General features: G+C 53.8%; 7 protein-coding genes across 7 annotated transcripts; 2 read left to right on the forward strand and 5 right to left on the reverse strand.

Moving 5' to 3' along the window:
* Positions 1 to 62: 62 nt before the first annotated feature.
* Positions 63 to 1,905, reverse strand: BU25DRAFT_61537 (FMN-linked oxidoreductase). The gene has a single exon (XM_033711961.1). The coding sequence runs from the start codon at positions 1,520 to 1,522 to the stop codon at positions 176 to 178; it is 1,347 nt and encodes a 448-aa protein (XP_033561530.1). The 5' UTR covers positions 1,523 to 1,905; the 3' UTR covers positions 63 to 175.
* A 305-nt stretch (positions 1,906 to 2,210) lies between these two features.
* On the forward strand, positions 2,211 to 4,958 carry BU25DRAFT_469028 (glycoside hydrolase family 92 protein; the record flags this gene model as incomplete). The annotated part of the gene is made up of 3 exons (XM_033710745.1): positions 2,211 to 2,605; positions 2,659 to 4,458; positions 4,549 to 4,958. Exons 1-3 carry the CDS (start codon positions 2,425 to 2,427, stop codon positions 4,956 to 4,958), a joined length of 2,391 nt encoding a protein of 796 aa, XP_033561531.1. The 5' UTR covers positions 2,211 to 2,424.
* A 132-nt stretch (positions 4,959 to 5,090) lies between these two features.
* BU25DRAFT_368253 (uncharacterized protein) lies at positions 5,091 to 5,979 on the reverse strand. The gene is made up of 2 exons (XM_033703893.1): positions 5,788 to 5,979; positions 5,091 to 5,732 (listed from the first exon to the last, which is right to left on the reverse strand). The coding sequence occupies exons 1-2, from the start codon at positions 5,816 to 5,818 to the stop codon at positions 5,212 to 5,214; spliced, it is 552 nt and encodes a 183-aa protein (XP_033561532.1). The 5' UTR covers positions 5,819 to 5,979; the 3' UTR covers positions 5,091 to 5,211.
* Positions 5,980 to 6,108: 129 nt separating this feature from the next.
* BU25DRAFT_410946 (cysteine proteinase) lies at positions 6,109 to 8,824 on the forward strand. The gene has a single exon (XM_033706428.1). The coding sequence runs from the start codon at positions 6,340 to 6,342 to the stop codon at positions 8,518 to 8,520; it is 2,181 nt and encodes a 726-aa protein (XP_033561533.1). The 5' UTR covers positions 6,109 to 6,339; the 3' UTR covers positions 8,521 to 8,824.
* A 173-nt stretch (positions 8,825 to 8,997) lies between these two features.
* BU25DRAFT_393208 (beta transducin-like protein HET-E4s) lies at positions 8,998 to 12,963 on the reverse strand. Its single transcript, XM_033704685.1, has 3 exons — positions 12,912 to 12,963; positions 10,475 to 12,858; positions 8,998 to 10,409 (listed from the first exon to the last, which is right to left on the reverse strand). The coding sequence occupies exons 2-3, from the start codon at positions 12,755 to 12,757 to the stop codon at positions 9,486 to 9,488; spliced, it is 3,207 nt and encodes a 1,068-aa protein (XP_033561534.1). The 5' UTR covers positions 12,758 to 12,858; positions 12,912 to 12,963; the 3' UTR covers positions 8,998 to 9,485.
* A 727-nt stretch (positions 12,964 to 13,690) lies between these two features.
* BU25DRAFT_410947 (uncharacterized protein) lies at positions 13,691 to 17,515 on the reverse strand. The gene is made up of 2 exons (XM_033706429.1): positions 14,344 to 17,515; positions 13,691 to 14,218 (listed from the first exon to the last, which is right to left on the reverse strand). Exons 1-2 carry the CDS (start codon positions 17,460 to 17,462, stop codon positions 14,065 to 14,067), a joined length of 3,273 nt encoding a protein of 1,090 aa, XP_033561535.1. The 5' UTR covers positions 17,463 to 17,515; the 3' UTR covers positions 13,691 to 14,064.
* A 5,057-nt stretch (positions 17,516 to 22,572) lies between these two features.
* On the reverse strand, positions 22,573 to 24,061 carry BU25DRAFT_61685 (uncharacterized protein). The gene has a single exon (XM_033711962.1). The coding sequence runs from the start codon at positions 23,624 to 23,626 to the stop codon at positions 22,691 to 22,693; it is 936 nt and encodes a 311-aa protein (XP_033561536.1). The 5' UTR covers positions 23,627 to 24,061; the 3' UTR covers positions 22,573 to 22,690.
* Between the last annotated feature and the right edge of the window lie 891 nt (positions 24,062 to 24,952).

Below are 24,952 nucleotides of genomic sequence, written 5' to 3' on the forward strand. Positions count from 1 at the left end.
GTACACTATCCGGGTATTGCTGTTGCATATATACATTATGTACTGAGGTGCTGAAGCGGAGTGAGGAAGTAGACACATGTACGAACGAGACAGTTCATAAATTCATAGTACTCATGTCTAGATTATGTAACCCCAATCTAAGCCCGGTCTATATTCATGACTCCAAGCGCCCAGTCTAGGCTGAAGCGGTTCCATACGGCACGGCCTGCGCGCTCGTAATGTCTATGTACCCATAGTTCTGAACCTTGCTATCATTCGCCATCTTCTCGCCCCACGTCCCCATATCCTTTATGAACGCGTCCAAGTTCTCCTTCTGGCTCAAGTCAATCGGCTCCTGATCCTTGCCAACTTGGCGCATCTGCGTGCCGGCCGCGACGTTGGTAAGGCCGAAGTTGTTGTCGTCGATGGCCTGCTTGATCGCGCCCGTCACCTTGCCCTCCAGGATGTCCTTGCACAGATGCGGTTCCTGCGCGAGCGGGCGTGCGAGACCCACGCCGTCAACGACATCGAGCGCCTTGACCATTGCGCCGACGGACTTGAAGCCGCCGGTGATGTATGTCTTTGTCTTGGAGAGAACGGGAGCGATGGACTCGGCAAATTCGAGGAAGAAGCCCTCGCGTTGCTTGGTCGACTCGCGCTGGTGCCCGAACGCGAGCTTCTCGTATGTGCCGCCGGACAGCTCGACGAAGTCGAATTTGTTGTCCTCGAGGATCTTGCAGATCTGTTTCGCTTCCTCGGGGTTGAAGCCCTTGTCCTGGAACTCGACAGAGTTGAGCTTGATACCTACGACGAAGTTGCTCGAGACACGCTTGCGGATCGCGTCGGTGATTTCGACGATGATGCGCGCGCGGTTCTCGATCGAGCCGCCGTACTTGTCGGTGCGCTGGTTGGTGGTGGGGGAGAGGAATTGGGCGAGCAGGTAGCCGTGGGCGCCGTGGAGTTCGATGCCGTCGTAGCCGGCCTTCTCGAGGTACTCAGCTGCGTGGGCAAAGCCCTCGGTGATGTTGGCGATGTCCTCGTCGGTGGCAGCGTGGGGCTTCTCGAAGGTCATGCCCATGATGTTGCCCTCGAGCTGGACGTCGCTGGCGGAAACGGGGTTCTTCTGGATTCGCGACTCGACCTGGCGTCCTGGGTGGGAGACTTGGCCAACGAATAGCGAGCCGTGCTTCTTAGCCTCTGTTGCCATCTCCTTGAACGCCTCGAAGCGCTCTCCGGAGAACTCGGACTTGCGGGGGATGATGGGGTTACCGGCAGCCTCGAGGTGGTCGTACTCGATCATAATGTTGCCGGAAAGGATGAGGCCAATGCCGCCCTCGCCCCATCTTCTGTACAAATTGATGAGGTTCTTGGAAGGTACACCGCGAGCCTCAAGATTCTCGGGATCCCAGCTGGAGATGCGCTCAGTCATGGCTCCCTTGAGGAAGCGGTTGGGCGCTGTCTGTCCAGAGAACTCGAACTTGAGAGACTTGCCCAAGGGGGAAGCATCCTTGGAGTCGGATTCGTATCTCGCTGCTGGTGCCATGTTGACGTGGAGTTGTATTCGTGAAGTGGTCGTTATAACGAAATAGTCTAATGGGTATCTTGAATCAAAAGCAGAGATTGAGCGTGTGAACGAAACTTAATTGGTAGACATGAGTGCCGGATGGCTTCCTTTAACATCTTTTGCACAATTGCATCTTACAAATCAACGACAGTGGCCGTCAGTTCCCGAGGCTTCGACGTGTTGCGGGCTAAAAGTCAAGACGACGTCATGGTCAACCCACAGATTTCCCTTTCAAGGGTCTTCACCGCTGTGACACCGGTGGTCAACGGAGTCGAGACCGTTGCTGGAAAGTTGATCTCGGCGAGATTGTACGTGCGCCGGCAATCGAGTGTAGCATCATCTGCCGTTGTAAGGCTGGCTTGGTCGGGATTGTGGGGTGCTCCCGGCCCGGTTGTTCGCCGTTTTCCCTGTGTGAGATGGGTGTCCTGAACCTAGAGGTCGGTTTGAACCTGAGTATCTGAGGGTTCTCGTACAAAGTTAGTTTATCACAGTATGAGATGGTGGAGAAATTTGTTTGGAAGTGCGGTCGAAGTAAGCAGCTGCAGGGACAATAAAGTGCGACCCTGAGGTTGAAGAAGCGCGTGCACGGACAAAGACCCACCTAGCACTGCAAGCCATGGCATGCCGCTAGGAGCAGCCTTGCACCAACAGCCATTTCAGACCTGAACACCACCACATCTCAATAAGTTTCGACAATGATGAGAATGAAGAGTGAGTGTGTCTGCTAGACATGAGGTTGCAGCTACCAGATGGCTGGTCGCCCTACCCCGCCATATACTCCTCATCTGGTGACGTCGACGTTGTAACCATGTAACAACAAGAACTTGGCGAAAGGTTATTCCCTTCGCCTCTTGACCGAATCATTCACTCTCATATACATCATGTTGGTTCTCTGCTTTGTCTTCTGCCTTCTTTTTTACGGTCAAAAAGCGCATTCAGCGTCCGAACACGCCAGTCAAGACCATGGTTCTGATATCCTCGACTTCATTGACCCCCTGGTCGGAAGCAGAAGCGGTGGAAATGTCTTCGCTGGTGCGACTTTGCCATACGGCATGGCAAAAGGTTTGCGCCGAGTCACACAGCCTGTTGCTGTATACCACTAACAGGTGTCTTAGCTGTTGCCGATGTAGATGGTGGGAACACTGGAGGTTTCTCCACCGATGGAAGCAACATCACGGGATTTTCGGCTCTTCATGATTCTGGGACCGGAGGCAATCCGAGCTTGGGCAACTTTCCCATCTTTCCTCAGGTCTGCCCGGAAGACGACATCAATTCGTGCAAGTTTCCAATAGCAGCGCGGGCTATGCCGTACAAGAATGAGTCCGTGAAAGCGCGACCTGGCTACTTTGGAGTAGAATTGGAGAATGGCATTCATGCTGACATGACCGTTGCTGAACACACTGCACTGTTCCGCTTTGACTTCTCCCGGGCTTTCTCCGCGAATGGGAGTGGAAATCCGCTGATCATGCTAGACCTTACCGATTTGTGGGCAAGCAGACAGAACGCGTCGATCAGTATTGAAGCCAATGACGGTGAAGAAGCTGGACGGATAAAAGGCAACGGCACGTTTCTGCCAAGTTTCGGCGCCGGGTCCTATCAAGCATACTTCTGTCTCGATGTCGCAGGGGGTAGGATCAAAGACTCAGGAGTATGGGTGAACGATCGAGCCGGTACCGGACCCAAGCAGCTTTATGTCACAAGGGGCTTCAATCTGTTCTACCTTCAAGCGGGCGGCTATCTCCGCTTCAAGGGACCACTCAATGGGACTATCAATGCGCGAATGGGACTTAGTTTTATCAGCACAGAACAGGCGTGTCAAAACGCCGAGAACGAGATACCTGGTCCAAATTTCGACTTTGAAAGACTGGTCACCAGAGCTGAGGGTGCATGGCGTGCGAAACTCGCTCCAATAGCAACTTCGACAGGCGATGTTGACGCCAGCTTCCAGACTAGCTTTTGGAGCGCAATCTACCGCACCATGATCTCTCCTCAGGACTATACTGGCGAGAACCCTCATTGGCAAAGCACAGAACCATACTTCGACTCCTTTTACTGCATCTGGGACATGTGGCGTGTGCAGCTTCCGTTCCTCACCATCCTCGACCCAAAAATGATGTCAAACATGATCCGCAGTCTACTAGACACGTACAGGCATCGCGGTTGGCTCCCGGACTGCATGATGAGCACTTGCAAAGGCTGGACACAAGGCGGCTCGGACGCAGACAACGTCATTGTAGATGCGTACGTCAAGAACCTGACCGGTATCGACTGGGAACTCGCATACTCCGCGATCCTCAACGATGCCGAAAATGAGCCGCTGGAATGGAGCATCGAAGGCCGCGGCGGCCTCAACTCTTGGAAAACACTGCACTATATCCCGTATCTGGATTTCGACCCCGTGGGCTTCGGCACGAACTCGCGCAGTATTTCAAGAACGTTGGAGTACAGCTACAACGACTTTAACCTCGCTAAGCTGGCCAAAGGACTCGGTAAAGATACATACACGACCTACCTTTCGCGCTCCACAAACTGGCAAAACCTCTTCCAACCCTCGCAAACCTCCTTCATAAACGGCACAAACACAAACTTCATAGGTTTCTTCCAGCCCAAATACCAAAACGGGACATGGGGCTATCAGGACCCGATTGCATGCAGTCCGCTCACAGACTTCTGCAGCTTGACATCCAACCCCTCCGAGACTTTCGAAAGCAGTGCCTGGGAATACATGTTCTTCGTGCCCCACGATATCGGGCGGGTGATTGAGCTGCTAGGCGGCGATGACACGTTTCTGAGACGATTGGACTATTTCCATACTTCTGGGCTGGCGGATATAGGCAACGAGCCCGTCTTCCTCACAGTATACATGCCGCATTATGCGGGGAGACCGGGGCTGTCGGCACGACGTGTGCATTCGTGTACGTCTTCCCAATATTCATATGCACACGAAACCTTTCCTTTCCTTTCCGATGATGACGATGACGACTACGATGATAACTGGGCAACAGACATACCCTCCCGCTTCAACACCTCTTCCTCCGGCCTCCCCGGCAACGACGACTCAGGCGCCATGGCGTCCTTCACGTTATTCAGCATGCTCGGTCTCTTCCCTAATCCGGGACAGAATGTGTACTTCATCACGCCTCCGTTCTTTCCTGAGATCAGCGTGACGAACCAACTCACTAACATGACTGCGACGATTCGCAGTGTTAATTTTGACAAGGCGTACAAGAACATATATGTGCAGAGTGCGAAGTTGAACGGGGAGGTGTACACGCGGAGCTGGATCGGGCACGAGTTCTTCACACAGGGGTGGACGCTGGAGCTTGTGCTCGGAGACAGGGAGAGTGAGTGGGGGACCAGAGGGGAGGACAGGCCGCCTAGTATGTCGACGGGGGGTGAGGGGATGGAATGGTGATGTCGAAGAGCTGGTGAAGCAGGGCTGTAGATACACCACAGGAAGGTTCAGAAGAAAGTGGGTAGCTGAGCAAGATCGAATAATGGGGGGTTTCAAAGAGTCTGCCAGGAAACGTTTGGTAGAAATTCATGTCTCATTGCAGCCACAAAGGACGGGTATCTAGATTCTTGCAGCATAGTGCTCGTTGGGCTGCCCTCAAGCACGGTCTGCCGGTGGCGTGAAGTATTTTCTGTCTTCCATCTCACCCACTGCTTCACAACAGCTCATCCTCTTCCACAGGCGCAGCAACACTCGTCGGCGCCTTATCGTCACCCAGCTCCCCTTGACTCTTGGCCGCGCCCTCTTTCGCAGCCTCACCCATCTCCTCCTCACCGCCCCACGCACGCACCCTCTCCCTCTCCTCCCTCTCCTCCGCCAGCGCCGCAAAAGCGCTCTTCTGCCGCCCCTTGCTGTCGCCGTTGATATCATCCCATACCTTCGCCCTGTCCTTGATCGACGCAGCTTTCTGTATGCTCTTCGCTTTCTTCAGCTCCCACTTGTCCATATCGTCTGCGGCGCGCTCCATAGCTTTCTGTGCGCGGACACGCTGTGCGCGCTTGAGGCTGCCGCCTTTCTTTTTGGAGATGCCGGCGTTTTGCGCGGAGAGGACGTGGTGCTTTGCTTCTGAGGGTCGCGAGGGCGAGGGCGAGTCTCGTGTCGCGGGTTTGAGGTCTTTGGACAGGTTGATGGAGGGTGAGGCGGCGCGGCGGGCGGCGCGGGAGTGCGGCGCGACCTCTGCTGGAGCGGTTAGCCGTTGCTTGAGGGTGTTGCTGTGGGGAGGGTTGCATACGCTTCTTCTTGAGCTTTGCCGTCTTTGCCATTGTGAATGTGGGTAGAGTGTGGGTAGAGTGTGGGTAGAATGTGGGTAGAATGTGGGTAAGATGCAGCTGTGTCGCGGGTCTCGGAGCGGCAGAGTGGTGTTTGTGTGAGGTTCCAGAAAGATTCCGCGTGTAAGAGTGTGGTCAAATCGTGAGAGGGAAGTGAAGAGCGAATGGCTGCTGTGCGGACGGCCCCTCCAGGATATTCACTCGAAACTTTAATGTGGGGCGTCATAGGGCTGCGGGAGTCCCACTTGGCCGAACCCTCAAGACCACCATCACAAGCTTTGCGCCCAACGCTCACTCCCGCCCGCCGCCACCGCCCTCGCTGTCTCACGCGTAGCAACTGGCCCTTCCTTCATGTTGGAAGCAGACGCATCGCCCTCGTGTTTGCTTGGTCTCATGCGCTGGCCTGAGGGTTGAGCCACGGTTCCATCGTCTCGTTCCTTCGCATTCTATCCCTTACAAATACTGGAGCCCTACTCCACCACCCATCCTTAGCACGCGCTGCTAGCACAAAGGCAATGAGCCACGGCGACTACCTCTCGTTTGAAGAATTCAACCGGCGCTCGGCCACACCAGACAGCCACACCACACCCGCTGCCGTTGGAATCGCTGTCGTCGCAGGCATCGCAACCCTCTTCAAGTTCCTCGACTTCCTCGGGTACCCGGTCTGGTTCTGGATAGGCCAGTTCGCGCACAAGATGGCTCTTGGCATCGTGCGCGCGGTGTCGCCTGCTCCGTCTCTCGGCTCCGAGGCCAGCGACGACACGATGCAGAGCGGAGGCATGATGGGGAACCTGTTCGGCATGGGCGCCAGTGCTCTGTCCAAGGGCGTGCGAGGAGTTGCAAGCGCTCTGTCCAGAGCTCCCAGCGACTTGCCGCCGGGCCTGGGCAACTACGACAACTCCTGCTACCAGAACAGCGTCATCCAGGGCCTCGCCTCCCTGCCCTCGCTGCGCGCCTACCTTACGAACACTACGACCGAACACGAGTCGCTTACCGCCGATACCACCAACGGCGCGCTGCTCGACATGATCAGCCAGCTCAACGACCCCGAGAAGCGCGGACAGCACTTTTGGATCCGCGGGAAGCTGAAGTCCATGAGCACATTCACACAGCAAGACGCGCAGGAGTACTATTCGCGGGTCCTGGATGAGCTGGACAAGGAGATCAAGAAGGCGGCACGCAGTAAGAGGCGCTCATCTGTCTCCTGGACAGAGGCTGCAAAGAGCTTGAGCTTACCAGAAGCAGGTGACAAGGAAAAGGAGAGTGCGGAGGAGAAGGAAGAGGAGAAGGAAGAGGAGAAGCGCGAAGCAACAGAACAACCGAATGCCGCGCCGATCCCGCTGGAAGGCTCGCTGGCCCAGCGTGTAGGCTGTACGACCTGCGGCTACGCGGAGGGCCTCTCGCTCATCCCGTTCAACTGCATCACGGTGTCGCTCGGTAGGAACCGATCCGGCTACGACGTTCGCGAACTGCTCGACGATCACACAGATCTCGAATACATCGACGGAGTCGAATGCTCCAAGTGCACTCTCTTGAAGCTGAAGAGCACGCTCGCGCCACTGGCAGCCACCAAGGGACCGGATTCACCATTCGCTGCAAGACTGCTGGCCGTGCAGGAAGCCCTCGACGATGAGGACCTTAAAGACACGACTCTGACCAAAACTTTCAACATTCCCAAGAAGAACTGGGTCAAGAGCGAGAAGTCGAAACAAGTGGTCATTGCACGCGCGCCGAAGTCGCTCGTCCTCCACGTCAATCGAAGTATCTTCGACGAGACCACCTTTGCGCAATACAAGAACAACGCCGGCGTATCGTACCCATCGACGCTGGATCTAGGCAAATGGTGTCTAGGGACTCAGCCAAGCGGCTCGCAAAAACCTGATCTGGACCCCAAGACTGAAGAGTGGCCCCGGGACCCCAAGACATCTATGCTTGTGGGCGCAGACGTCACTACGCCATCGCCCTTCCAGTACAAGCTGCGAGCTGCTGTCACTCATTTCGGTACACACGGCAACGGCCACTACGTCTGCTATCGACCGCACCCCAGGCCGGTCCGCAAGGCAGAAAAGGAAGACAATGACACGGAAGAGAAAGAGGACCGAGAAGAAAAAACCGAGAAAGCGAATGAAGAAGACGAAGCAGAAGAGGAGGAGGGGGAGGATGAAGAACCAACACTAAGTTCAGAGCAATGGTACCGCTTCAGCGACGACACCGTTTACGCCGTGTCCGAAGCCGAAGCCCACCAGGGCAACGTCTTCATGCTTTTCTACGAGCGAATCGACGACTCCACACCACTCGAAGCCGCAAATACGGCAACAGAGACACTCGCTGTCCTCAAAGACGCGCCACTGTCGCCAACCAATGCTTCCACGCCCCTCGAACCCGTTGAAGTAGCAGTGGAGGTTCCGCTCTCAAGCGACGATGACGACGACGACGACGTCATCGACTTCACCCCATCAGAACCTCCAGCAGCACACCCCGCACCACCTATCATCGCATCCGATAAAGCGACAGCAGACGACACAGAAGCCACCGAAGCCAGCGAGACAGAACTCGAATCTGAAGCTGAGGCGCCACCAACACCTCCAACACCCACACTTCCCAAACTCTCACCGCACACAATGCGCACAGCAGGCAACGCTTCATCCAGAAATCAAGGTAGCAGGGCGAGTTTGCCGCTTGTGAGCGCGACATAGAGCTCCGTAGGGAGGAAGAGGAAGAGGAAGCAGATACCTCGCGTCAGGAGGGAAGCGAGGGCGCGTTGGTGTCTGGCGAGATTTTACATGGTTTACATTTTACACGGGGCACTTTGCTTGGGCGTCTTCAATATACCTGTTGGCCGATGAGGATCAGGATCAGGATGGCGTTCTGGGGTAAAAGTAAGCTTTTGGCGCATGAGTAATTGCGTAGTGGTATGAATATAACGTCCGTCCCTACGTGCCGGGACGCACGGAGTAACGGGACAGGTTTGCACTCCGGACCTTCGCCATCGCTTGTTCGTACGTTTACAGACCTGTAGTTGACAATGTAACGTCCTTCAATCATCTCTTCACCAGCGCATCAGCCTCCGGCGACAATTGCTGCCATTTTAGCCCTGCTGCCGATCGTTGTGTCAACGCCGTCAATCGACCCTTGGTCGATACCCCCCCCCCCCCCTGTCTATTCGCCACCTGAGGAATCTCAGTAAGACTCGGATGGTCTGAGAGGAAGCGAAGTTGTGGAAGATTGTACCCCTGGGCCCTAGAAGCTGTCTGCCTAAAGGAGTGTACAGTCCGGCAGTTTCGCCGGTCGGGAGCGAAGATCTCACAGAGCGATCTTACCTACAGCAGAACAATCACCAAGAATAGCTGTGGCGCAAGCTGGTAGCTTTCCAAAAGCATTCACGACCGCGTGCCGATGTGTGGTATTCACGCGCGCCCCAGTCTGGTTTCCCCACCTCTCCTGCATGCCTTTCTATGCTGCGCACAGCACCGAAAACAGCAAGAGCATAAAACACAGGGTTCATTGATAATGACTCGGCGTTAGTTATTTCCCCAGAACGCTGCAAGCTATGCTATGATATGCAACTTGTGTGCTCATGTGCATCCCTATAGGCACTGAAAAGCAGAGTGTAAAAGAGTCAATGTACAGCAGGGGGCGATCAGCTTTTGTCTACGCTTTGCTAAGAACACATGTCGGTGTCTGGGTCAACACTGCAGGTCCACACTCTGCCAGACCCCACGCCCATACCGACTGTGTTCCCGCACACTGCAGAGCATGACGGTCGATACTCTGATGGTATCCACAACACGTTTCTGCCGTCATACTTGATCCACATGCAATCGGAGCTGAGGCTTGTGCCTAGATACAGAGGGGGTTCAGATTCCACGACAGCTACCTCGCTAGAAGTTCCCGGGCTGTGTATGGCAATGCGACCTATCTCGGAATGAAGAAAGGAGCTGGTGGAATCGAAGGATAGGCTGTAAAGAGGCCTGCCGATGTTGAGCGTCTGCAGACACGTCCCGCTGCTCGCATCCCACACCTTGACGGTCTTGTCGTGTGACGCCGACGCCAGCTTGGTCGAGTCGTGCGAGAAGGCTACAGAGCTGACAAGATCGCTATGGCCCTCGAGCGTCTGCAGACATGCCCCGCTGCTCGCATCCCACACCTTGACGGTGTTGTCGTATGACGCCGACGCCAGCTTGGTCGAGTCGTGCGAGAAGGCTACAGACCTGACCCAATCGCTATGGCCCTCGAGCGTCTGCAGACACGCCCCGCTGCTCGCATCCCACACCTTGACGGTGTTGTCGTATGACGCCGACGCCAGCTTGGTCGAGTCGTGCGAGAAGGCTACAGAGCTGACAGCACTGCTATGGCCCTCGAGCGTCTGCAGACAAGCACTCCAGCCGTCGCTCATCGCTGGCTTAATAGTGATCCCGTTTGGCTCTTTGTGCTGGAACAGCCTTCTAGTCACGCTCCCTGTCGGACTGAAAAGCAGCGCAGATGCATATGTTTGCAGAGGGTAATTCTCAATTACCCCTTTGTGGTACATGATGAATCGGCTAGCATCTTGAACAAGCCTGGTAAGCTTATCGTAATCCTGCATCTCCTGGAAGATTTAGCATGCATAACAAGTGGACTATACAATCGTGTTATCTTTGCATGTCTTACCTGAACTAGAGACCATAGTTTCGCCATCGAAACCACCCCTTTTCCTATACTTCTGCACAGACTGAGCCCTTCTAGCCAATAGAGATACTTCTTCCTTATAAACTCATTAATGACGTCTGTGACTTTCAGGTCACTAACACCGTGTGCCCAAGACTTAGGCTTCGAGTCGTACAGATGATCGATCCAGTAAACGCACGAGTAGCGCATAGTTGCTAGCGGATCAGGATTGGGTGTTTCAGCCTCATCGATCGAGAAGCCTGGCTCACCTAGACTATACATATCACGTTCTAGTGTGCTGGACATGAGCTCGAGTGACTGAGCAAATAGGTGATAGTGCATCTCGTCCTGAGACGGAAGGGCTGCAGCTCGCATCTTGTCGCTTAGATAGTCCGTGGCTGACTGGTGAACGAGATAGACTTGCTCGTCACGAATAGTCAGGAACGAACCACACATGGCTACAATCTTTCTTACAGTCTCCGCCAAGACTGTAGCTCGGCCTGTCAATTTACGCAAGCTGCCTATCTCCACAAGATAGAGCGGGCGGTATGCGGTCGCTGCAGTGCAGAGTAGAGACCGACAGATATCCGCATTCCTTGGCGACAGCCGCTGGATCTGGCCCATCATGCGATCGTACAGCTGGGGCAGGCCCGCTGGCGCTTCCTCTACTACCGCTAAAGGGTCCCAGCTTTCCGGCTTCTCAAGCTCTTGCATCATCAGAGCAACCCATAGAAAGGTGCCGTTCGCCTTGCGGCGCAGCTCATCTCGCACCTGCTCGCGCAGACCATCCCCTTCGAGCGACTCGAGGCAAGACAGCCTGTGGTCGATATATGCATCCACAGCTCGAGCTACCTGCTCCGCGTTTTGCTTTAGCTCCAGGCTCAGCTTCGCTTCGTTGTCGACCGACTTGAGCTTCTGCTCTATGTGACCCTCGTTCCGACTTGACACAAGCCACTTTACACGAGATGACAACGCCGCGGTACGGACGATCAGGTCTAGCAGCTGTGGCAGGTCCACCACGCATTCATCGAGAGCATCAACAACTAGACAGCTTGCCTTCAAGCCCACATCCTGCACCATGCTTGTGAAGACTTCGGACAAGGCTACCCAGGCGTTGGCGTCTTGGAAGAGAGAACCACCCGCTTGATCGTATCTCGTCCGCAGGTGTGACGTCAGCCGCGGTTGCTGCTTAACGAGCAGGTAGATCAAGCCGCGCAACACAGCCGTGGCGCTGTTGATGCGCGAGTTAGTGGCCTGGCAGAAAAAGTAGGATACAGACGCGGTGTTAGCGACCGTCTTGTGCAGCTCGTTGATAATGCCACAGAGCAGCATCGTCTTGCCCTTGCCGGGATCGCCTTTGATCCACAGCAGCCGGCTCTGTGGGTCGGTGTGCCATTGCTGGAAACTGCTGTTGTCAAGCACCCAGCGGTACGAGCCCTCCAACAAGCCGCCCTTTGTGTCCTCAATGCGCTTCTTGTCGTTGCGGGGATCGGTAGGACGTAAGTCACGAAGGCACTCCTCTTGCTTCCGGAGGTTCTCTTCCCGGCTTTGAATCTTGTCATGAAGCCGTCTAAATGCTTGCTCTGTGCCTTCACCATAGACGGGCGCCATGTCGACGTCAAAGATGCCAGACAAACAATACGCTGCGTCCTCTTTGAGCTTCGTGTCCCGACTTTGTCTCCACCGGAACCGCTCGTCGACGCTAGACTGAGAGAGCGGGGCCCCTTCGAGCACTTTATGTGGGATAGTTGTAATTTCGTGGATCTGAGACTTCAGCGATACCCTGTTACCCAGCTTGTGCCACTCGCATGAGAAGAACTCGAGAACGCCAGGTGCGAGAAGCTCCTGCAGCGTCCAGCCCCGCGTGAACCACTTGCTGTTTCGGAAATTCAAGTCCCATAGGGGCACACCCGCCTTTTCTTCCGGTTCAAGAGGTGGAGCGGACACGTCTGACAAGTAGACGTAGCATTTCGCTGCGCTTCGGTACCAGGAGAACATGGACTGTATAGCCAGCGAATGCTCAGCCTTGTTTGCCTTGTTGATGCAGCAGGTGTCGATCCAGAAGTACTGCAAGCCGTCGCGCTTTGCCTGCTCTTCACAGAGCTTAATCTTCTTGTAGCCAGGCTTGTCCTTGCCAGCGTTCTTCGCTAGGTCTTCGAAGGTGACCTCATCCGCCTCGGCACCCCAGGTATGAGAGAGGATCGCATAAGGAGGTATTGCGTCTTCGTCAACTATGTCAGGGGTGACTCTGAGCTCTCCATCGTCTTGATACTCTAAGAGCCGCATTGAGATGCGCAAATGTGTCGTAAGTGTACGCGACAACGGCGAGGATTAGGGGAAACTTTAGGCGATGGCCTGGGGACGAGAGAGTGCTGCCATTAGTTTCCCTGTTACGTTCAAGGTCAGCAAGTAAACACGGGGGCAGAAGGCTGTACAGCACCAAAAGATCTTGAAGAGAAATGGCAACTCGCTGTAGCGTTGCGAGGCGAGGCTGATGTTGTTTGCCATGTTCCTGTTGGGTAAAGGATGAGAGGAGATGGCCTGAAACGGGGCAGGCGCGGCCAGGCGCAAGGCTGAACAACGGCCAAACTGGTGGCTGCCTGAACGTCGAGGAGCGGAGAGCTGACCCGCGCGCTATCTGAGAAGCGGGGCACGGCATGTGGCTGTGAAGCTAGCTTGCGCCACAGCATCTCTCAGCGGCCGATCTGCTGTGGGTATAGCATCGAATTCAGTACGATATCTTACGACAACAACTCAGCACGCTAATGCAGGCAACCGCATCGCAAGTGAAGCTAGCGTGTCCCGACTCGCTGGGTCGCGTTTTGCAATCTTCGCGCTCGACCTGCGAAACTGCCGGACTGCACACGTCTTCAGTCAAAAGAGCTTCTGGGGCCCAGGGATATAATCTTTCTCGACTTCGCTTTCTATCAGACCCTCTGGATCTTACGGAGATTGCTTAGGTCGCGAATGGACAAGGGGGTATTGACGAAGGGTCGATTGACGGCGTTGACGAAACGATTGACAGCAAGGCCAGCATGGCAGCAATCATCATCGGAGGCTGACAGGCTGTTAGAGAGATGGCTGAAGGACGTTACATGTCAATCGTAGGTCTGTAAAGGTGCAAACAAGAGACTCCAAAGGTCCGGAGTGCGAGCCTGTCCCGTTACACCGGGCGTCCCGGCACGTAGGGACGGACATTATACACTTTCACATCTCCAGGCGATACTCGTGCTATACAAATGCTGCATCTGACGCTAAACGCAAAACCGATATTTCACCATGACAGTGAAGACACCCGAGTGACTGCAGGAACGACGGAACTGACCAGCACAAAGCAGTCGCGCCGCCATCCCCCACGAACAAGACAAACCCAGTCAGCGCAAAGACCGAGTGGGCTCGTCGGAGTTGACGTTTGGAGAGGTAAAAATCGATTGTGTGCTTGGTTCTCACTTGTCCAAACGTCAATTCTAACTAACGTCTCTTTCGTGGCTGCTGTCAGCGTAATGCTGCCCGTGAGGTTTGCTTTGCTTTGCTGATAGGTTTCAAGAACTATATCTACTCGTTTCCCTATCGTGTCACCCATCTGCCGTGTCTTACTCCTGTTTACTCCTCCCACTCCCACTCCCACTCCCACTCCTTTGACTCGTATTCTTAACCAGCGTCTCAGCCGACGAGTTCTCACTGCTATTGCTCGTGCTAACAACATGGAACGAGAAGTCCAGCTCGCCGACGAGTTTCTTGACAGCCCTATGTCGCATTAGCCCCATCTCGCAAACCTCTTAAAATCGCAAGACACCTGCTCGCTCGCTGTCGCTCGCTTCGAATGAAAAGGCGTCTCGGTGCAGGGGGTGAAAGGGAGGAAGATAACTTACTTGAGCAACCTCTCAATATCCATACTAATGCACCTCGTACTAATCGCCATGACCGCAAACGCCGCATACCCCGGCTCCGCAATATGCCTCAAGCTCAGGATGTCGGAATCGACGGCTTCGAGTTTTTGACTTAGTTGGTAGTTCTGCGGGACCTTCAAATACGGCGGAAGTGGCTGCCCGTTTTGGATCGAACTCGACAGGAGGGAGAGGAGCGTTGTGATTTCGTGGCTCGTGACGTTGGCGTCTTTGATCACCCGCCGGAAATCACTGAACCATTGTGGGGATGCTTGTTTCGGGAAGCGCGGGGACGACCATGTGGCTTCTTCGTCTGGTGTGTTGGGTTTGAGGAGTGGGTGTGTGAAGGCCTGGCTGGCGTAACCTAACAAAGCGGTGTAGTTTATGATATTATTTACGTAGCCGATTATCTTCTCATAGTCCTTTGCTGGAAACTTGCCGCCAAGGGGAAACTCGTATTTGACGAAACCTGAGTGCATTTTTAGCGCCTGCAGGGTCAGCATCTGCTTTGCGAAGACCTTGTTGCGCGCTTTGTTCAGCATGAAGCCCGGCGATTCCTTGTCGTTTTCCTCGTCGCCCGCATCGCCCCGGATCCGCGACATCACTTGCTCGTGCATGATGGAGTAGAAATTCGCACTCAGATACAGCGCGCCACCGAGCTTCTGGCGCAGCGCGGAGTGCTCAGTGATCGGGTAGGGGAAGACGGTCCAGAAGAACGCTACCGCGAGGCCGCCGACTACGGTTGCGAGGCGGTACGGGCCGAGCTGGTAGATGGGATAGGCGGGTTGGCCGGTTGTGGTTGCGGCGCGGACGCCGATTTTGCGGACTTGGAGTTCGTAGCCTACGATCATGGTGGTGGTGACGACGCTGATCATGCCGACGATTACGAGATCCATGCGCTTGAGTGGGATGTAGAAGCCGATTGCGACGAAGAACCAGAGGAGGGGGATGATGCCGCCGGTTTTTTGGTCGGGGATGTACCAGATTAGCCAGGCGACGCACATGGCGACCGCGGTGCCGGCGATACGCAGCATGAATTGGAAGATCGATTGGCCAGCGGTCGGGGTCATGGAGATGGCGACCATGATCATGGCCCAGACGAGACGTTGCTCGACGAAGAACGTTTGGGTGTCGTGTAGGAAAGCGATGATGCCGATTGACATAGTAGCGCATGCAGCACGGAAACCAAAGGCAGATTCAGAGGAGCGGAAGAATCTTGCGCATGCGCGAATGATGTCTCCAAACTTCTCCCAGGCGTTCCTAGGTGGCAGGTGCTCGGGATCTTTCTTGCTTTTGTAAGCCTCACCCATGTAGATGGTGGTGTTGTTCCTGTCGGAGCCAGCGATGGTAGTCTCATCGTCGTGGTTCGAGTCTTGAGTTTTGAAGATGCTCTTCACCCACTTCTTCAGACGTCTACCACCAGGGTTGATGATTTTCTTCTTTGCTGTTGCTTGGTCGTGCTCATCGGCGAACTTGACGAAGTCGAGAATAGAGCGGCTGACTGAGTTAAGTAGGAAGATAACGTAAAGTACAATGTATAGCTGTCGCTGATCACGCTTTCTCGTAGTGATGCTGGGAAGCCGTTTGAGCGTTTCGTCGTCGATCTGGTCTGGACATGAGAAGTAGTCGGCACTGAGCTTGATCCCCTTGCTTTCGATCCAGTGGCGGAGAGTGGGCTCCTTTGCGCTGTAAAATATGTCGGCTTGCTTCTCCATGTACTCTGCAAAGTTCTTATCGCCGGGCTTTACTGAATCTCCCTTTGCTTCTGTGTCGTCCTGATTTTGGCCCTTCTTCTTCTTGGGAGGTTTAGTGAACTGCATTCTAAGCATGACGTGCGTGAGACCCTCGTCCATAACTTGCATGATATGATCAAACGGTTCATGGACGAACGAAAACAACTCGTTCCACTCGCCGACGGCCTTTTCTCGCAGTTCGTAGTCATTTTCAGACACATTTTCACCATCCCAGTGATTGATCTCCGCAGCTCGTTCGAAAAGATCGAGGACCGAGCCTAGACCGAGGATAGGCATGAGAATCGATCTCAGGTGTTTGAACATGGCTTCGAAGTCGTCCGGTGTCAGCTTGCCGTACGCAATCTCTCTCTTAGCAAACGCGAGATCCGCAGTGAGCTTTCCGTGCAATTCCTGGAGAGCCCCTATCGTCTTCTTCACTGCCGCGACTTCCGGCTTAGCCTTTGGCTTCCTCTCCTTGTCTGCATCATCTCCATTCTCGGCTTCGGGGATGTATGTTTGCCCAAACATGTCTGAACCTTCCAGGCTGTGGATGTAACCTTTGTGCGCAGCGATTGCTGCCTTCAAGAGCCCAATATATCCAGTCATCTCTTTCACAACGACTTTTCGACAGGTGACAGGAAGGATGAACAGACTCACGCCAGTAGCGATTGCGAATCCGGTCAAGAACGACTCCAATAAGCGCTGGATGAAGGCCACACACTGTGCGGGCGTTGTGAAGAGAAAGCCAGAGGTCGCCGCAACGTTTACCTGGATCGAGTAGATGATAGTCGGGAAAGCCAACTGCGGGAACTTCGCCTTCAGCGTGTTGACAATGTAGATCTGGATGAACAGCCATACGCCAAGTACCGCTGACTGCGAAGAGTTGTATCGTGATGGAGGAGCGCCAGGCACCGTTGTGTGTTCGCGCGCCTTGACAGCAGACCACACCATCAACATCGCAATAGCTGAACCCACGCACGTGCTGAGGATGTTCATAGTCATCGTCTGGATGAATTTCGCTCTCGGCATGATGCAGAATCCGAGAATCGAGATGATGGCGACAAGGTATCCGAGGGTCGTGTATGTCTGCGCGACCTTGTCGGCTTCATACATGGCAAGTGCTATTGTTGGCGGGAGGGCAGCTTTGCCCATCATCATCAGCGTCGGGGCGTCGAGCCCTAGCTTGTCCCATATCTTCTTAATTCTCCCTGGCTCTTTCTTCTTCTTGTCCTCCTCTTTTGTGTCTTCCCCAAGTGATGCATTTTGTTGATAACGATTGGCCTCCTCACGTGCTGCGTCCGGCTTCACACTCCCGTTGGCGTTTGTCTCTTCCTCGTCCGGCAGATGCCCATCGTGCGCAAGTCGAGCCATGTCGCGATGTTATGAAGACCCCTCAGTCTGGCGAAACGTCAATTGGAACACAGAAGACGTGAAAAGACTGCATGAAGGCGTTTAATTGATGAGGGCCCAACAAGCGTGAATTCAAAAGCACCGACGCTCCGCTGTCTAATTGACCCCCCCCCCCCCCCCCTTTTCCGGCGAGCGATCGACGTCATGGCGAGTAATTTCACTAGACAAGCACTACGCCGAGGCGCTATCTCTCGCTTAGGATGCTCAGCTGCGGAGGTCGGATCGTTCGGACTTGCAAATGCTGACCGAACTTCAATGCGAAGCGAGTTGTCAGCATCTCGCAGGACTCACATTTGGTGTCAGCTGAATACCATGTCGGTGGTTGTCTCGTACGACCTGTCGCGATGTCGAAGAGCGACGGGCGAGCAAAACTTCACCGTTACCACTACAACGCCAGCTGCAGATCTTCTGTTTGTGCATGAAGTTTATCCTCCGACCTCTGTTCCATACCCTTACATCTTCTTTACGTCCTCGCGATGCAACTATGTGACAAAGAGCATGAAATCTCCGAGACAGTCACAACAGCTCTAATTGGGCAACAAGCATCGAACGGCACCATGTACAGCGTATCTCTCGCTCATTTAATAGTCCATCTATCTTCTCTAGCTCAATCACGCCCATGAACCGGCGTCCCACACCACCAGCCACACATCGGACAACCTATAACCCCTCATCCCCATCCTCATCCCAATTGTCGTCCTCATATGCACCATTGCCCTCCGGTGGTCCAGCAGTCGGCTCGCCAGCCTCGTCCCAAGGTGCTACATCCTCCTCCCAGCTAAGGTCATGTCCACCGGCTTGACATAGGTAAGGTATAAAAATGTCGGGGGCGCAGAGATGGTGCTTTGTGCGACAGAATGTGCCCCTGCAGTTCCAGAGGTGGATTTTGCGGTTGTCCATGGGTTATGACTGAAGGCTCGGATGAGACCGAAGAACTGTGAAAGAGAGGTGACGACATCATACCACCAGTCATCCCAGTCCTGCTCAGTCCAGTCTGGCTCCATATCGAAAGCTCCCCAAGCAGCGATCGATACTTCAAACCCTGATAAAGGCAACTTGTCGACGTCTGGGACACCAATCTTGATCACTCCATCCCGCACGAGACCCGGGAGCTGAACATCCAAGCGCTCTCGGAGCTCCAAAATATGCATGATGATCAACACCGGATCGTCCTGGTTGCCGTTGTCGTGGCGGCGAGTAAGATCTTGGTATATCTGAGACAGTGTAGCTCCTTGAGGCCATTGGTAAAGGAGAGGCGGGAAGTCATGAGTAGTATGAGAAATGATCCGGGGAAGAAGTAAAAAGCTGATGCTGTAGGCCTCGTTTTCGTCCTCTGTTCTGGGGTGGAACTTGTAAGTGCTTCCTCGTAAGTAGCTCTGTGGCAATTGCTATCCCATTGTTGCGAACCGTAAGTAGATTTTGAGACGATGTTAGTACTGCAGCTAACAAATGATGTACTAATCCCGGAACTAGTTATGTCAGTGTAAGTCGAATCTACATCGTCTGGATCAATTGAAGACGATTGGTTGCACTATTTCGCGCAAGCCACTTGAATCTTGAGATCCAACATTTCAGCCATGGCAGCTTCTCGCTCGAACTGCGCTTCCTGCAGTTGCTCCTCTAGACGAGCCGGAGCCTCCACATACAACTGAACATCCTCCGCCAGGCTGTCGCTCGTGTCTTGAAATCCCCGCACTTGATGCTCCAGGTAGCTATTGCGAATTTGCAGACTGGCTAGCTTCATCTAAGCCTCAGTGCGGGGAGATGGTGTAGCCTCGCCACGAGCTTTGGCGTTCGAAGTCATCTGCAGAGCTCTTGCGCTTGTCTTCTGGGCCGCTCATGCTGTCAGAACCTCCACCTCTCAAATATGGCATGTGGCTGATTCTGACTTTCGAATTCGACGGATGCTCGCTAACAATGTAGGTATCGCCCTTGCGGAAGCCGTGTCAGTTGTCTACATACTCAGCATTGACATCCATAGTTGTCCACCACAGCTCAATGGGGTGTTGAGGCTATCGTCTGAGTTTGGGTGATCGAATGGATGTGATCGTAACCCCGATTGATTCGTATTATGAGTCCTTGTGTAGAAGTCTATACAAGGTCTCAAGGTTCATGCCACTGGGAAAGTTATAGTCAAATGCGGCCTTGCTGAGTGTCGAGCTCCCTGCATGCTCCACATCCAAGGGTGTTGTGAAATCTGCTGGCAGGAACGTTTTGCTGAACCGGAAACTATCTCTTCTGGACCTCACCTTCTTGTTTGAAGTTTCCTCAATCAATTTGTGGTAGAAATGTGAGGCAAGAGTTATATACCTTTTTCCTGGGCGTTGGAGTATTCCATACCTAGTATCCGGTTTAAGATCCTTCAACTCAAGAAGAAGCCGGTTGCCGCATGGCCCAAATACTGGGTCACTTCTGTTCAGCAGAAACAGGCAGCCGCTTCCTGTCCCGAACTCCTTTCAAGCCTGAGGATCGCGAATAGTGTGACCGATGTCCGCCCACCAGGCTTCATTGGCATCCTTGAGCCACTGTCGCTTGTCACCTTCGAAAATTTGTGGGCATGGTTTCTTCCATGGGTCGCAACGCTCCAATCTCATGATTCCTTCGATTTCATGTTCATCTGCGCCGGCAGAAAAGTATAGACAAGTTAATGATTTCGTATAGATCAAGCCGGCATTAAAGGCACTGATATTGTTAGTGCGCTTAGTGATCTCTTCTTTAAGGAAGAAAATCTGCTAATTCAGTCTTTCGAAGCCGACAGAATGAGTCTGCTCTAAGCTGCACGTAAGGGGCCGTTGCATTTTGTCAGATCCTAGCGTTGTAGGTTTGGCCGCCGTACCTGTTGGAGGCAAGGAAGATGCAGATTTTGGAGTGCCACTGGCAGAAGCTACGGCCTGCACGTCCGCAAAGATAACCTGCGGATCTTCATCACAGCCTGCCTCAATAACCATTGGAGTACTGGGTGTAGGCTGAGATCTCGAAGCAGTGTATCATCCTGCTAAGCGCGTTCGAACAGAGTGTCGAGTAGCCTGCCAAAGGCCTTCGACAAACGACTCATAACCGTACTCAATACATAATCCTCTGGCAGCCGCACGGTCTCGAACGCAGCTCGGGTGATTTCGATGTTGGTTGAAACTCTCGAGACGAGGCAGTGCTCTAAGTCCTTTTGCAAGGGATTAGACAGGTGTAGGCTTACAGCATACACAAGGTGGTGCAGGCTGAATCGTAGATCGTTTGAAGGCTAGTGGGTCGCTCCGTCACTTCTTCGCGTAGAAGCCAGGTCTGTTGGCTTATTGCTTCGAGAGTGATGGAGTGTATAGTGTAGAATTGGTAGAAGGTAAGTTTTGCGGAGGTTGACCGTTGTCGACGGAGGTACTACCTCACAGATCTCGTCGGACTTGGAGAGCTGGTAGTCGGACCCGCCGCTGTCGGCCACATGATTCTCGCCATTGCTCCTGTGACACGCATGATCGTCCAGCGCATCATACAGTGCCGAGTACGCTTGCTGTAAATCTACATTGAGCAGCGACTTCAAGTCTTCAGGTGTTCCCGGCCATAAACCGAGCTTTATGGTCGCTTGATCCATGTTCTTGCCCATGTTGATCAGAAGGCTGCACTCACTGTCCTTTTCGTTGCGCTCAACCGTGCCGTTAGTGTACTCGTTCATGCCGTGAATGATGGCAATCGCGAGGGAGCGGAGTGAATCGAAGGTCTGCTTGCCGGTGCTGAGGGACGAGATGAGGAGGTCCGTCTGATGGCTCAGGAATTCGAGACTGGTGGTTGGCAATGGAGTGGATTCGGTTGGAGATCGTAGCGAGGGCTCTGCCTCTTCTGTGGGCTTACTGGACTCGCAGATTTCATCAGATTCGGAGAGGTCGTAGTCAGATCCGTCGCTGTCTGCGACGCTGTCGTTGTCACTGTCGCAGCCCTCATCATCATCCTCTTCACCTTCTCCTTTCTGCTTACGAATCAACTCCTCATACTCCTCATTAAGGCGATCCAGTTCATCCAGATCTTTCCCAATCTCATCAAGGTCCCTTTCAAACTCATCAAAGCACTCGTGCCACAATCTAAGCGGCACACCAGCCTTCCGTGTAATCTCGCACCTACGTTCCCACTCATCCAGGAACTGCCCAGGCTCGAAAGTTTCCCAGTCAAACTTGTACTCGGGGAGCTCCAGGTGCGTGATCATGTTGTTGATGTGTTCCATGTTCTGGCGGAACGCGGGGTCTTCGAGCAGGCCGGCTTCCTTGGCTATAGCGTGCTTCGTCTCGAAGCCGGAGCGCAGCTGGGTGATCTTGGCCTTGTCTGACATGTTGAAGTGCTGGAGGTGGATGTGGGGGGTGCTTGTGATTCGGCAAAGAGGAGAGCTCGATTGCTGCAAAAATTCGGCTTCGAGTAGGTCGTGAAAGCTGGTGATGCTAAGAGACCGTCAAGAGTAGATGTGTTGTCGAGTACTGACTGGCCATACTACGTGGCAATATATATACCGTGATACATGTCGACATGCGCCAAATGCTTCAAGTACACAGTGTGAAGTTCCAGAGCCGTGACTGGAAAGTTAGCGCATTCAAGTATCTGAGCAGTCTCAGGGGCAAACATACGTGCGAGTTCGTGACGCTGCCAAACGCCAAACAGAAAAGGTCATTCGCGTTCGCAGCCAATGATAGCTGATGTGATGGCACTAAATGCAGATAGAAGTAATTGCAAAGCTGAGAAACGAAGTATGGCAGAAGAGCGGGAGTATCAGTCAATGGAGAGTTGGCGCGCCGCGACTCAAGAGCGAAGGAAGGAGTGGAGAGGCAACAACAGCTCAGAAAGGTAGCAGCCACGACAAGAGTAGCCACGACGAGGATATTAGCAAAAATGAAGAAGGGCAGGGGACCAAGCATCATGATGTCAGAAAAAGGTGGATATGATTACCGCGCTATGCACCGTACATCTATCGTATCGTAATGCCTGAATGAACAGTCCAATCTAGGAAATGGCGCCTGGGTATACCGTGTACTTCGATGTAGTCAAACGCCACAGGAAAGAAAGGAAGAAGAGGAAAGGAAGTCAAGACCAAGGAAACACAACATGCAATGCCCATAGACTGATGTCGGCCGTAGAAAAAGAAGATTCGTAAGAGCCACACCGTTGGCAAGACGCAAGCAGCGACTCGATGCCCATAACGCCAGTCAAACACACTTTTAGTTAGAGGTAACCTCCTTCGTAGCATCCGAGCGCCCACGCTCGATCTGCTCAACCGCCGTCTTCGAATCGGCCCTCGACTTATTCGCAGCAGCGGCAAGAGCCTCTCTGTGATCCCTCGCCATCTGCCGCATAGCAGCCTTATCCTTTTCATACTCGATGCTGCCATTGCGCCTTGGACTAGAACGGCGCGAAGCAGGCTGGCTGTGCGTAGTCGATGTCGAGTGTGAAGGCGTCATGCGGATGCTATTTGGTCGAGTGCTAGGCACACTAGGACCGTCTCTGTTGCTGCCCGCCTGTGACGAGACGTAGAACTCTGTGCTGCGCGATTCCTGGCTTCGGCTGTCGGCATCGCGCTCGAAGGATGGGTTACGAGAGTTGCTGCGCGAGTTGTTGCGTGAGCCGGCGAACTTCGGATCGTCACCCTTCAGCATCGGTCGGAATTGGCCTGTGCGTTGGCTGATGCACCACAACTTGTAGGGACCGGGGATGAATGTGCCCTCCTGATCCCAGCACTGGACCCATGCTACGCCGTCATCGAGGCGGAAGAAGCCAACTTCGACGTTCCTGCCGCCTTCGTTCTGGATGGTGCCATATTTCTTGCGAGCTTTGTAGTCGCCCTCCAACATGTACCGCTTCAAAACACGTGACCAGTGGGCAGAAATGGGACGGGCGAGCTTCTCGTACTCCTTCGGCGGTTCCTGGGGTGCTTGTACTGGTCCTCCCTCGGCAGTTGTCTCAGGAAGATCATGAGGAGCCTCCTTTAAATTTGCGATCAAGTACCAGCCTCGACCAGGGATATATTCATAAAGCCCTGGTGTGGGTTCGGCCCAGTGCTCGGTCTTCCTGACGGATCGTTCCTGCGACTTGGTATCCCGAAACCATTTGTGAGGAGAGAAAAGCTTCTGGGTAGCCAGAAACAAGTTTGGCGACATTGTGGGGTTTGAACTTGATGTGATGCAGTTCGATGATTTTTCGAGAAGCTTGCTTGCTTGCTTCAAGTGGAGTTGAATGTGGAGTATGTAGTGGGGTGGCGCGCTTTGGGGAGATTTGAGCTGTTGCAGCGGCGAAGCAAGCACGTGTGAAAGTCCGATTTCACAAGACCTCCGTAAATCTGACAAAGGAGGCGCAAGTTCTTGGTGGAATCTTCGATCACACGGATAGCGAATTCGTGTTCTGAGTGGCCGAGGGTCGCCGATCCGCTGCGTGCAAAGCACGAGAGCTGTCCCAGGGGAAGGCTGAGCGCGCCTCTGCAACGCTGTTCACCAATATATGTTGAAGAAGAATTTCGAGGACAAAGGCGTTGCAGGTGTCAAGCTATTTAATGGACGGGAGCTAAAATAGTGTTGGGCTTGTGAAAGATTTTCCCAGCGAAGAAAGGAAATTATCAGGGCGCTTCAGACCGCTCCAAGGAACGAAAGTAGTGCAGACTGTGGGTCGAGGTTGTCAAAACTCGGGTTCTGTGTCGATGCAGGTGGTTCAGATCGAAGTCAAGCTTACCGTGAGCCTCGCATTTTGGTTGAGCTACCAAACTCGCTGCTCATCATTCGTCATCACACACTGCCCGATCAGCTCATCTTTGGCTCCAAGCCCCATTTTCCCCTTCTCTTGCTCTCAGACACGCGTACACTGCTGTACTCAGGATTCGTAAGAACGTGTGCCTGCCTCACAACAACCCACGCCCATGCTATGAGGGCCAATCAGGGCGCCTTTTTCACCCCGTGATTGCGAAACAAGCCGCCTTGACGTGGGACAGTGATAAGGGTAGGTGCTTGTGAGTGAAACTGCAGCAACGCAGTGACAGATGCAGCGACAGGCATGGCGGTGTGGGAGGGAGCGCAGCGGGCGACCTGGGAGCCAAGGTCGGAGTAGAGGGCGGGTGTTCAAGGGATGGAGAGTGGAGCTGTGCCTGACTAGCACGGCGCGGAAGCACTGCAAGTGCACCCGTAAGCGAACGTTCAACACCGAAACAACACTCCACAGCCCTACAGACGCCCACAATCGTGGCTCAGCGCCAAAGCATATTCAAACATCACTGGAACACCCGCGGATTCCGGTCCTGTATGCCCTGAGTCCACTACTAATTTCTACATAGCTGAGCGATGGAAAGTGACAGTGCACATGTTTTACGGATACTTACCGCAGCCGGAGCCGGAGCCGCAACGGCTTTACTTTGATCCATCAATGTGCGGTGAGTTGGTTGGTCCTGAGCAAGGGCGGGCGGATAGATGGTACTGATTGACGATCGGCGGATTAAATGC

The sequence above is a fragment of the Macroventuria anomochaeta genome (genome assembly GCF_010093625.1).
Source record: "Macroventuria anomochaeta strain CBS 525.71 unplaced genomic scaffold BU25scaffold_17, whole genome shotgun sequence".
Classification (NCBI taxonomy): Eukaryota; Fungi; Ascomycota; class Dothideomycetes; order Pleosporales; family Didymellaceae; genus Macroventuria; species Macroventuria anomochaeta.

Excerpts from the sequence above, each read along its gene's own strand:
- BU25DRAFT_61537 (XM_033711961.1), bottom strand. The coding sequence starts at position 1,522 with ATGGCACCAGCAGCGAGATACGAATCCGACTCCAAGGATGCTTCCCCC.
- BU25DRAFT_368253 (XM_033703893.1), bottom strand. The coding sequence starts at position 5,818 with ATGGCAAAGACGGCAAAGCTCAAGAAGAAGC. Across the intron at positions 5,733-5,787 it reads GGCAAAGCTCAAGAAGAAGC|AGGTCGCGCCGCACTCCCGC; the intron begins GTATGCAACCCT and ends CCGCTCCAGCAG.
- BU25DRAFT_410946 (XM_033706428.1), top strand. The coding sequence starts at position 6,340 with ATGAGCCACGGCGACTACCTCTCGTTTGAAGAATTCAACCGGCGCTCG.
- BU25DRAFT_393208 (XM_033704685.1), bottom strand. The coding sequence starts at position 12,757 with ATGCGGCTCTTAGAGTATCAAGACGATGGAGAGCTCAGAGTCACCCCT. Across the intron at positions 10,410-10,474 it reads AACTATGGTCTCTAGTTCAG|ATGCAGGATTACGATAAGCT; the intron begins GTAAGACATGCA and ends ATCTTCCAGGAG.
- BU25DRAFT_410947 (XM_033706429.1), bottom strand. The coding sequence starts at position 17,462 with ATGGCTCGACTTGCGCACGATGGGCATCTGCCGGACGAGGAAGAGACA. Across the intron at positions 14,219-14,343 it reads GATATTGAGAGGTTGCTCAA|GGCTGTCAAGAAACTCGTCG; the intron begins GTAAGTTATCTT and ends AATGCGACATAG.
- BU25DRAFT_61685 (XM_033711962.1), bottom strand. The coding sequence starts at position 23,626 with ATGTCGCCAAACTTGTTTCTGGCTACCCAGAAGCTTTTCTCTCCTCAC.